The 12216-nt window shown below is 44.8% G+C and overlaps 1 protein-coding gene across 1 annotated transcript in view; it reads left to right on the top strand.

Annotated features, from left to right (window-relative positions):
• The window catches only part of PNPLA1 (patatin like phospholipase domain containing 1), a 38497-nt gene extending 26538 nt beyond the window's left edge, over positions 1-11959 (top strand). The window contains exons 6-8 of the mRNA XM_061195121.1: positions 6762-7329; positions 10538-10624; positions 11830-11959. Coding sequence (XP_061051104.1) covers positions 6762-7329; positions 10538-10624; positions 11830-11959 — 785 coding nt within the window. The remainder of the gene's footprint in view (positions 1-6761; positions 7330-10537; positions 10625-11829) is intronic.
• The last annotated feature ends 257 nt before the right edge of the window (positions 11960-12216 follow it).

The raw sequence follows: 12216 nt of genomic DNA, 5'->3' as shown, positions 1-12216 counted from the left end.
CTATGTTTAGAATTAATTCCATAGAGCATATTTCCAGAAAAAAGGGATTTCTGGATCAAAGGGTGTTTACCTAATGTTATATCATAAATTTTTTTTCATGTTGCTGTATGGTCTTTGTAACTGGCTTTTTGGCACCTGTATAATATTCCATCACAGTTGTACAGAATACTTTGATCATTCTTTGAGTTTCCAAATGTTCACTATTATAAACAATGCTGTGGTGAACTTTTTGTGTATGTAGTTTAAAAAATATATTTAAGGAGTGAGATTAAGGGGTTGAATGAGGTTTTTCTCGTAAGATATGCGCACTTTTTTTCTTCAAAATTGCTTCCTGCTGGGACTTCCCTGGCAGTCCAGTGATTAAGACTCCGTGCTTCCACTGCAGGGGGTGCAGGTTCAATCCCTGGTTGAGGAACTAAGATCCTGCATGCCGCGTGGTGCAGCCAAAAAATTGCTTCCTGCTTTCCTAAGCTCCCCTGTCCTAACTCTTTACTTTCTCCTGGGTCCATTCTCCCGACCAGGGGTGTAGGGAGCAGGAGCACAGGATGGAGAGAATGTGGGCTCTGGAGGCAAGTAGCCCTGGGCCAGGATTCCCATCCCCCAAGCTGTGTGAGCTCCAGGAAATCACTCTCCCTCTCTGAGTCTTAGTTCCAAATCTGTAAAAAGGGTTTAGATCCTGGTTTTTGACACACCAACTATGTGACCTTGAGCAAGTAATTCATCTCCTGGGGCCTGTTTTCTCATCTGTACAAGGTGGCTGATGGTGGAACCTACCTCTGAGTTTTATTCCTAGCCACGGTCAATCCAGTCCACTGCCCCCTCTGACCTCAGGGACAGGCCCCTCCTCTCACCTCTCTGCATATAGACTCCTCCTAACCCTGACTGTCCCCTGACAACTGCCCCATCTTCCACATTTTCACAGGTGACAGCTGTGAAGCTGAGCCCCCAGTGTCCAACAGGAGGACGACCTGAGGGGTGTGGTGGTGGTGGAGCTGAGGTCTCACCTACAGAGCTTAGGGAATAGGAAGGTATGGCTAGGGCCTGTGGTCCTTTCTGCCCCAGGTGGGGAGCCCCTCCATTCTTTCCTCAGTGATGGTGTATATTAAGGGCTTGAGGTTTGGGGAGCCCCTGATTTGCTTCTTGGATCTCGGAGCAGACACCAATTCCCTGCCCCAGGAAATCCCGCTACACCTCAGATTGCAGCCTGGCTACCTGGCTGCCTCCACACCTGTCTCTCCCCTAGAACTTTTCCTTTCTCTTCCTCTCAGGGCAAGCCCTGGGAAGACTTACAAAGTGGGTTGTTAAGCATCTCTAGTCTCCCCCATTTCTCAGTAGCCCCTTACCCTCTCACCCTCCCCCCTTCCACCCTTAGCTGCTGTGGACATTTTCACAGGTATGAATGGCAGTCTTAAACCCAAGGATGAAACTCTAATAGTAGCATTGCAGGCAACCACTCCTGAATTGGGGCAGTATATGGAGGATGGCAGGTTTTCCCCAATGGCCCTGGAATCACTCCAAGTAGGAACAGACACAACTCATAAGGGAGAAAAAAACTCGTGCTGGCTGCCAGCTGTTTTTGCTTCCTCTTCCAATTTGCAAATGTGTGCGTGGCTTTCTCAGTGCAAGTTTCAGCTCCAGCACCTAAATCCTCTTGGGTTTGGTGGGCCTGGAGTTTTCTCCCGGCACCAGATGCAAGCAGGAAATACTGACATAGCCTGAGAAATCCCTACCTACCATCTGGGAACAGAAAACGGAAGTCTGCTCCAGCCTCCTGCCTACTTTCTGAAAGGGGGTCAGCTCAGGTAGGAAGCCACACCTGCAAGGTGTCACCCTCAACTCCTCCGCTCACATCCTGGCATCCTCTTTCTCCTCCCTCCTAAGGGTTCACATCTACCTAATTATTCCTGCCACCAGGTGAGCCTCCCTCTCCACCCTTGGCCTCCCCGACAGCAGCCTTCTACCAAAGGGAAGGACACGGCTTGCTGGCATCCTTGAAAATCCATATTCCCCACACAGACACATGTACATGGGCGTTGAGTGAGGTTGGAGCTCAGAGGATGCCATGTCTGAAATATCCATCCCATATCCAGCCATGCCCGGCCAGACCAACCTTCTTCCCTCCCTTCCTCCCAATCACAATTGGGTAAGTTTTGACACAGACACAGACACACAGACACAGACACACACACCTGTGAAACCAGCACCACAATCAAGATAGGGAACAATCCATCATGCCTGAAGTTTCCTCATGCCCCTTTGGGATCCCTCCCACCTTCCCCAAGCAAACCCTGATGTCTTTCTGTCATTATAGATTAATTTGCATTTTTAGAGTTTTTGATAGATGAACTCTTATAGTATGAATTCTTTTTTGTCTGCATTCTTTCACTCAGCATAATTATTCTGAGATTCACCCATGTCGTTGCATGGTATAAATAGTTCATTCCTTTTTGCATTCCAATCCACTGTATGAATATACCACAGTTCATTTATCCATTCACCTGTTAATGGGCATTTAAGTTGTATCCAATTTGGGGCTGTTATGAATAAAGCTGTTATGTACTTTCATGCATGAATTTCTGTATGGACAAATGCTTTCATTTCTCTTGGGTAAATACCCAGGAATGGAATGACCCGATCATATGGTGGATGCATGTTTAATATGTAATATATATATGTCTACAAATATATGTATAACATATAATATTTTAATATAAAATGTAATGTATATAATTGTAGTAAAACACACATAACATAAAATTTACCATCTTAGCCATTTTAAGTGTACAATTCAGTAGTGTTAAACATACACTGGTGTGCAACCAATCTCCCGAACTTTTCCATCTTGCAAAAATGAAACTCTACACCCATTAACCAACTCTCCTTTTCCCCCACCCCCTAGACCCTGGCAACCACCATTCTGTTTCTATGAGTTTGAATACTTTAGGTACCTCATGTAAGTGGAATCATAACAGTATTTGTCTATTTGTGACTGGTTTATTTCACGTATAACGTCCTCAAGATTCATGCATGTTGTAGCATGTGACAGGATTTCCTTCCTTAAGGCTAAATAATATTCCATCGTGCATATAGAGCAGATTTTCTTTATCTATTCATTCGTCAGTGGACATTTGGGTTGCTTCCACCTCTTGGCTATTGTGAATAATACTGCAATGAACATGGGTGTGCAGATATCTCTTCGAGATCCTATTTTCAATACTTATGGATATGTATGGACTGAGAAACATACCCAGAATGTATGTCTAACTTTTTAAGAAGTTACCAAATTGTTTTCTAGAGTGGTTGTACCATTTTACATTCCCAACAGTGAATGAGAATTCCAGTTTCCCCACATTGTCACCAACACTTGGTATGGTCAGTCTTTTTAATATTAGCCATTCTAATAGGTATGTGGTAGTATCCTATTGTGGTTTTAATTTGCATTTCCCTAATGACTAATGATGCTGAGCATCTTTTCCTTGGCTTATTAGTTGTTCATATATATTCTTTGGTGAAGTGTCTGTTCAACTCTTTTGCCCATTTTCCCCTAGACCTTTAATAGGCTTTATTTTTTAGAATCATTTTAGATTTACAGAAAAAATGTGAAAACAGTACAGACAGTTTCCATATACTCCACATCTAGGTTTCCCTATTGTTTTAGGTCTCACACTTGTTAGATGTTATAGCATGGTACACATTTGGTGCATAGTATGGTATATTGTTTACAATTAGTGAACCAATGTTGATAAATCGTTACGAACTAAAGTCCATACTTTATTCAGATTGCCTTAGTTTTTACCTAATGTCCTTTTTCTGGCCCAGGATCCCATTCAGGATCCCTCATCACACTTAGTTGTGCTGTCTCCTTAGGCTTCTCTTGTCTGTCACAGTTGCTCAGACTCTCCTTGTTTTTAATGACCTACTGGCCAGATATTTTGTAGAATGTCCCTCAGTTGGGATTTGCTTGGTGTTTTTCTCATGATTAGACTGGGGTTGTGGGTTTGCGGGGGAAAGACCACAGAGGCAAAGTGCCATTCTCATCACGTTGTATCAAGGGTACATGCTGTGAGGTGGTGTTTGTCAGGTTTTTCCACTGTAAATCTACTCTTCCTTTCCATACTGTGCTCTTTGGAAGGAAGTCACTAAGAAGTAGGGAGTTATTCTCCATTTCCTTAAGGGCTGAGTATCTACAGAAATTATTGGGAATTCTTCATCATGAGAGATGTGTCTCTTTCTCCGCCTATTCAATCATTTGTTTACCTATTCAATCATTTGTTTATATTAGTATGGACTCGTTGATACTTATTTTATACTGTGGGTTATTACTCAGTCCTACTTTATTTATTTTGTTACTCAAATTATTCCACCTTTGGCCATTGGGAGCCGTTTCAATTGACTCTTTTGCCCATTTATTTTTATTTTTTATTTTTATTTTTTTGGCCGCACCGCACACAGCTTGTGGGAGCTTGTGGGATCTTAGTTCTCCAACCAGGGATAGAACCTGGGCCCTCAGCAATGAAAGCGTAGAGTGCTAACCACTGGACTGCCAGGGAATTCCCATCTTTTGCCCATTTAAAAAATGGAATTGTTTGTTTTCTTGTTAAGAGCTTTTATGTATTCTAGATAAATACCCTTTATCAGAAATATGATTTGCAAATATTTTCTCCCAGTCTGTGATTTCTCTTTCCAACTCCTTAACAGTGTCTTCTGAAAAGGAGAAGTTTATCATTTCGATAGGGTCCATATTAAATTTTTTCCTTTGTGGATCATGCTTTTGGTGTCTTTATCTAAGAAATCTTTGCCTCACCCAAGATCACAAAAAGCCTTTCTCCTTTGTCATATTTTCAAAGTTGATTTGGTTATTCTAGGTCTTTTGTCATTTTATATGAATTTTAGAAATGGTTTGTGAATTTCCACACAGAAAACAATCGCACTATGTTTTTCTTGTCAACCTATTCTCTCATCCTCTGCAATCACCACCTCAAACCTTCTGCTCCTGATTTCCAGCCTCCTACCCCACCTGACTTCCTACTTCACAGGAAAAACCAAAACCATGAGAGGGGAGTTCTCTCAACTTTGTACCACCAAATATACAGACTCACCTTTCCCTGACCCCCTCCTTCTTAGCATATGAAAGGAAGCATCCCTCTTCCTGTCTAAAGCTCACCCAACCACCTGGGCTCAGACACCATTCCAATCTCAGGATTCTCTAGTTTTCCATTATTCCCTCTCTCTCCAACCTCCATCTCTCAACTGGATCCTTACCAGCAACGTTTAAATCTACCCCAGGCTTGTCTGTTTTAGAAAACTTTCCCTGGGTTCCCCTCTCCACCTCTCCTGATCAATCCTGGCTCCTTCCTCTTCTCACTCTGCTTTTCCTCCCTAGGCCAACTCCTCCACTGCCACCATTATGGCTTCAGTTACCATCCATAGGTGGGGCTCCCAAATATATATCTCTAACCCTCATCTCCTCTCTGAGATCCAAACACATATATCCAGCTACCCACTTGTCATCTCTCCTTGGACATCTCAAAGGCTCCCTACACTCAACATGTCTCCAAAACAAACTTCACTCTCCCCACTTCTCCCCAGACCCACCCCTCCATGGTTGTATTCTGAGCCAATGGCACTGACATTCATCCAATTATGTAATCCCCCCCTCCCCATCTGTGGAAAAATTGTCTTCCTCAAAACTGGTCCCTGGTGCCAAAAAGGTTGGGGACTGCTGGTGTAAGCCACATCCTTCCCCTCACCCCCCAATCAATCCATCGTCAGTTCTCATTTATTTTACCTCCTAAGCAGAATCCTCTATCTCCTTCCAAGGGGAAGCCCCACACACCTCTCTCAGAACCCTGACAGGGTGCCCTGGGTCCCCTCTTGCTTTTCTCAGTGAGTCTCTGCACAGCAGCCAGAGTGATCTTGTCAAAACCAGAGACAGGTCTTCACCTCTCTGCTCATAAGTCTTCATGGTCTCTATGAAAACCAAGGGTCTTTGATGCCGCCTCTAAGCCCTTGCATGGTCTGGCCCCTGTGGCCTCCTCAGCCCCATCTCCCATCACAAGTATCCCCACCCCTGTTCCACCTACACTGACCTTGCAGGGCCTTGGCTTCCTCCTGCTCCCTCGAACCTGCGACCTTTGTGTGTGCTGTTCGCTCTGCCTGAAATGCTCCTCCTCATCCCACCCTGACCACCCCCTGGACCTCTCCCCTGTCACGTCTCAGCTCAAATGTCACTCCCTCTGGGAAGCCCTCCCTGTTCCCGTCTCTCCTAGTAACACATTCTTCACTTCCTAGCACTTGTCTTGGTTAAAACTTGAGGTTATTGGGGTGGTTAGTGCCTGCCCCCAGGCTAGACTGTAAGCTCCAAGAGGCCTATTTTTGTCTCCTTCAACTCCTCAGTGCCTGGTATAATGCCTGGCACATATTAGATGCTCAATAAGTATCCATTGAATAAGTGGATCAATACACAATCAAATATTCAATATAAATTCAAGTAAGTAAAGAAAGGCCATTGAAAAGCACTAATCCAGGAGTTCCCTGGTGGCCTAGTGGTTAGAATTCTAGGCGTTTGCTGCTGGGGTTCAATCCCTGATCGGGGAACTGAGATCCTGCAAGTTGTGCAGCGCAGCAAAAACAGAACAAAAACAATGAAAAGCACTAATCTTGTTTATGAGAATAATTTGGAAAACCATTTTTTGCAAATACTATGCTGATGCCAGGGGTTAGTAATGCCACCTGTGACCCCATGCTGTTGTTTTTCCTAGATGCTGCTTACCTTAATTCTCCTTCCAAGAGAGTGATTTTCCCCTGGGTAGAAGTGTACTGCCAGATAGAACGCGCCCTTGGCAATGAGTGCCCTGAAAACTGTCAACCAAGCCTCCAAACAGAGCGGGCCAGTCCAGAAGAATCCAGACAACTTCACACACAATGGGCTCCCAAAGGGGAAAGAAAAGGTGGCCGTGGTCCACCTCTGTCCCCACCTGTGCAGACACCTGAATCCACATGTGAGTGGCCTGTGGAGTCACCTGTTTCACCACCTGCATCGCCACTGGCCTCATCACCATCACATCCTCCAACTGACTTGCCACCTGTATCACTCCCAGCTGTGCACTTCCTCCCCAGCTCAACACCTGGGCTGTCACCTGTATCACCATCACAGCAGGTACAACTGACTGGATCACCACCCAGATCCCCACCCCCCCAGTCATCTATGTCATCCAGGACGTCCCTGGGGCCTTCCACTGTGGGGACATCTCCAACATTGCCCCAGTGTTCCTCTTCAGCATCACCTGCACAGCCACCTGTGGAGGAACTGGGCCCAGAACAGCCCCAAGGTATGGACCCTTCTGGCTTCTCACAGCTTCCTCATGTCTGGAGCGCGTTGGCAAGTGTGTAATGACATGGTTGCTGGTAACCGTTGCTTTAGAGGGGTGCCTTGGTGAAGTTAGCCCGTAACTTTAGCGGCTCTACTTGCTATGAGGACAGACCACCACGAGAGGGCAGTGTACTTGACATTTGTTTTTTTTCTTCTTTAGTCCAGTGATTCTCAAAGTGTGCTCCCCAACTAGCAGCAATAGCACCACCCGAGAACTTGTTAGAAATGAAAATTCTCAGGCCCTACCATATACCTACTAAATCACAAATTCTAGGGGTGGGACCCAGCTGTCTGCATTTTTTACAAGCCCTCCACATTTGAGAGCGGCTGTTCTAGTAGATTTTTTATTGTGAAAGCTGCTGTGCCAGGGCAATGCTACTCAAAAAGTGGTCTGTGGACCGGTGCCAGTCCCTGAATTATTTGTTACTAGTTCACAATGAAATGAGTACAGAAAGTGAGAGCAAGCATTTAGAAATGTTTATAGCAATACAGTAGAGCCATGACATCCAAGAGCTTGGTCATTTTCCTACTAATTCATTTATATTGTATTTCACAAAAGCGCTAGTCCATTATGGATTGTAAATAGTATTTTAAAAAACTGGTTCTTTACTACAGGTGAAGCACCTCTCTGGGGGCTGCAAAGATGAACAGCTCTTAATTCCTCACTCTCAGGAAATCTCCCCTCCAACAGAGGGAATGGCATGGATACCAACCTCAAAAATGCAAAAGGAGGGCTTCCCTGGTGGCGCAGTGGTTGAGAATCTGCCTGCCAATGCAGGGGACACGGGTTCGAGCCCTGGTCTGGGAAAATCCCACATGCCGCGGAGCGACTAGGCCCGTGAGCCACAATTACTGAGCCTGCGCATCTGGAGCCTGTGCTCCGCAACAAGAGAGGCCACGATAGTGTGAAGCCCGCGCACCGCGATGAAGAGTGGCCCCCGCTTGCCACAGCTAGAAGAAAGCCCTCGCACAGAACGAAGACCTAACACAGCCATAAATAAATTAATTAATTAAAAAATATATATATTAAAAAAAAATTCAAAAGGAATTCTTAAGTACTATATAACTAACAAAAACAGCGTTGAGGGTATTCACAGAGAATAAGATCACATCTCTCTGGGGAGATAAGGAAGGCTTCTTGGAGGTGACAGGTGATTTGAAATGGGCAAGATTTTAACAATTGTGGTTTGTGGGATCTGACAGAGTAGAAAGAACATTTCAGATTTTGTTTATTCCAGAGGCTCAGGTGCAGAGAAGGAAAGTGCAAGGTACATTCAGGATGAAGAGGATACCTGTTTGGTCACTGTGGGTGGTATGGGTGGGGACCAAGGGAGAGGGGCCCAAATGATGGACTGAAGCCAGGTTGTAGGGTCCTCATGGACCACCAGCCAAGCTTCCATAGTTATTACGATAAACAGTAGCAGAGATTAGCAAGGTTTCCTTCTTTGTGGATCTGCCTGAAGTCAGGGGTGACCCCCCTTTCTCTGGAATAGGTTCACTTTGTCTTTTATTTTTGTTTTTCTTTTCTTTTCTTTCTTTCTTTTTTTTTTTTTAAAGAAGTGTGCTTTTACTTTTTTTTTTTAATTTTATTTATTTATTTATTTATGGCTGTGTTGGGTCTTCGTTTCTGTGTGAGGGCTTTCTCTAATTGCGGCAAGTGGGGGCCACTTTTCATCACGGTGCGTGGGCCTCTCACTATCATGGCCTCTCTTGTTGCGGAGCACAGGCTCCAGACGCGCAGGCTCAACAATTGTGGCTCACGGGCCCAGTTGCTCCGCGGCATGTGAGATCTTCCCAGACCAGGGCTCGAACCCGTGTCCCCTGCATTGGCAGGCAGATTCTCAACCACTGCGCCACCAGGGAAGCCCCTCTTTTTTTTTTTGAATAGGTTCACTTGGATTCTTTTAACAATGAGACAAAAATATCAGAACATTAAGAGTCAGAAAATTTTTCAAAGTCTTTCACCTGCTCTCTTCTTCCCTGTTACGTGAAATGCATTTATTTTATGTTATTGCACCTGTGCTTAAAGGCAGCCATCTTCAGGGGTCTGAGAACTCCTGGGCCCAGAGCTGGCGTTCCTCACTCATACTGGGGGTGGACAGAGGGTATGGATAGCCCAGTGGTTCTCGACTGTGGGCCATATTACCCCCCAGGAGACATTTGGGGACATCTGGAGACATTTTTGGTTGTCACCAAGTGGGTAACATCTAGTTGGGAGAGGCCAGGGATGCTGCTAAACATCCTGCAATGCTCAACCCCTATAACAAAGAATTGCCTGGCCCTTAGCATCAGTAGTGCTGAGGCTGAGGAATCCTGTTGGAGCCTCCAGCTGGTCTCAGCAGTGACATCCTGGGCCACCTGTAGGAAATGGGCAGAGTGGAGCCCCAGGGGTTCATGTTAGCAGTCGTTTGGCAGTGGCCATGTTGTTGTTGGGGGTGGGAGGTGCTGCAAAAAGTCCCAGGAAAATCCATAAACAAAGGAGCCACAAATAGATTTGGGAGAGTGAGGGATATCCAGCAGGTCCCCAAATGAAAGAAGTTTAGATAGAGGAATTTATTAATTTATTCTATATTATTTTTATTTACATGTATTACATAATTACATATTAATATTCATGTGTTATATATCCCCCTACTCATCGGAAACATGCAAAGAGCTTACTTAAGGGAATTCCCTGGTGGTCCGGTGGTTAGCAGGCAGGCTTTCACTGCCGTGGGCCCAGGTTCAATCCCTGGTTGGGGAACTAAGATCCCGCAAGCCAAAAAAAAAAAAAAAGGGAGCTTACTTAAGAACAATGGTCATGAAACTATTTGTATTTTCTATTCCAGCAAAAAAGACAAAAGCATTACATAAAGCAGATGCTAGAAAGTTTAGACCCCTGTGGGAGATTTTCTTGAAAACTTTCCCTAACACAACTGGCTGCTTTTTATGAGGGAATTGCTGATAATATTACATCAAGGGTTAGCTTCAGACCTTCTTCAGATGCCACTGCCCTGGATCTCAGTCAAATCCAACCACATGACTCTGGTCCCAAATACGAGAATTTGAAAGTAAAAGTTCTTTACTGTTTCTGAACATTTCACTTACTTCCTATTGTTATTTCAAAAATGACTAAGTACTCCTCCCCAACCCCATCTCACTCATGTCTCCTATATTTTCATTTTTGGCTGTAGCTCCCTTTGCTTCTTCAAATTCCAAAAGCACCGTGCCTCTGGCTAATGTGAAGGAAACCATGAGCAAGCCTTATGCGATGTAAGTGTATCCTCAATTGGGAACATGTTCTTTCCTTTGGTCAGGGGAGAGGGCCCAGCTAAGTGATATTTTCCATCTCTTTAGCTGCCCAAGGAGCACTGGGTTCCTTTTCTGGATGTGATTTCGGTCCATCCCCTTACCGTTCGCAGACCACCACTCCCTCTTCTCTCTTCCCCAGTGAAGGCAACGTGTGGGACATGAGCCTATTCATGCTGACAGTGTCATTCCCCCCAGTCCCTGCTGTGCACACTGGGGAATGTTCCTTCTCTAAATGCAGTGGGAGAGTGTGTACCCCTCCTCGTATCTGACTCTCTGTTGATGTCTCAGTTCAAAAGAGCTGGCAGGCATGCTACATCCTAGCCTTTGGTGGATCCTGCACAGTATAAGTTAAGAGTCTCTACCAAAAACTTCCCTTAATCCAAATTATTTTCTATCAGCATAAAAAGAGGGGTAATATTCCTATGTTGTAGATTGTCCCCAGAAAATCTTTTTTCATAATGCGCACCAACTGTCTGGGTTGCTGGGTTGTTTAACATGTACTCCGTTATCGTCTTCGCAGTGATTGGGAGAGGGCCTGTGAAGCTGTTTTTTGTTTGTTTGTTTTGTTTGTTTGTTTCTTTCTCTCTGGGAACCGCAATACCCAGACTCCTTTGCTGACTGAATGCCAGTGGGGTTAGCCAGTGGAATGCAACAGCAGGAGATCAGAGGGTGAATCAAGGGTATTTCTGCCCCCCAGCCTCATCCCTTCCTGCCTTGGGGTAGCTCTGGCAGTGGCTGAGTTTTTCTATGGCCACAGTTGCAGAGAACAGGGCCTAAGGCACTTTTATTTTTGATATTCCCACTCGATATCATATCAAGTATATTAAAACATACCTGCTTCTCACATTAAGTATAGTTTTAATTATAAAACATTTGGAAAGAGTTTGCATAAATAATTTTGTGCTTGGGCATAAATTATGTGTTTTGTTCACATGACAAACTTTATTGCATTGACATATAACTGTATAAAAGTTTAGCTGAGTTTCATTTGACTAGTTGGCATGATGTTACTTAGATAAACATTCATTGATTACAAAATAAAAGTTTGCTAGGGAACTCTAATGTTCAGCCAGGGTTGAGAACCATGGCATTGGTGTTTCTGTCTACCTTCTGAGCTGGAGCAGGGCTCTGTCATGAACCAACCATTATTTCATCTATTTTCCCAGGGAGAGAACTGCTGAAGACTCCAGTTGGGTGAGCAAGGTATTCAAGAAGAACAAACAAAAGACAAGTGACACCAGAAAAGGCTTCCCAAGACATCCACAATCTAAAACACCAGGCAGCAAAATGCAGTGAGCATGACTCATGTTTCTAATTCCACAGGGAGGAGCAGGTTTGGGAATGGTCTGCAGGAAGGTTACAGGGGTAGTGAGGGAGTGAATAAGGATGGGGATGGGGAGCTGGGCTTTGGGGTTGGACACACCCAACGTAAAATCCCTGCTCTGCCACAGTCTCACCCGGTGAGTGCGCTTAGGACTCTTGGTCTTTCTGAGCCTCCATCTCCTGATCTGTAAAATAGGGCTAATGCCAGCTCATAATGTGGTTGTGAGGGT

This window comes from Eubalaena glacialis, chromosome 7, assembly GCF_028564815.1.
Source record: "Eubalaena glacialis isolate mEubGla1 chromosome 7, mEubGla1.1.hap2.+ XY, whole genome shotgun sequence".
Taxonomy (NCBI): Eukaryota; Metazoa; Chordata; class Mammalia; order Artiodactyla; family Balaenidae; genus Eubalaena; species Eubalaena glacialis.
This window is presented reverse-complemented; position numbering and strand designations above follow the sequence as displayed.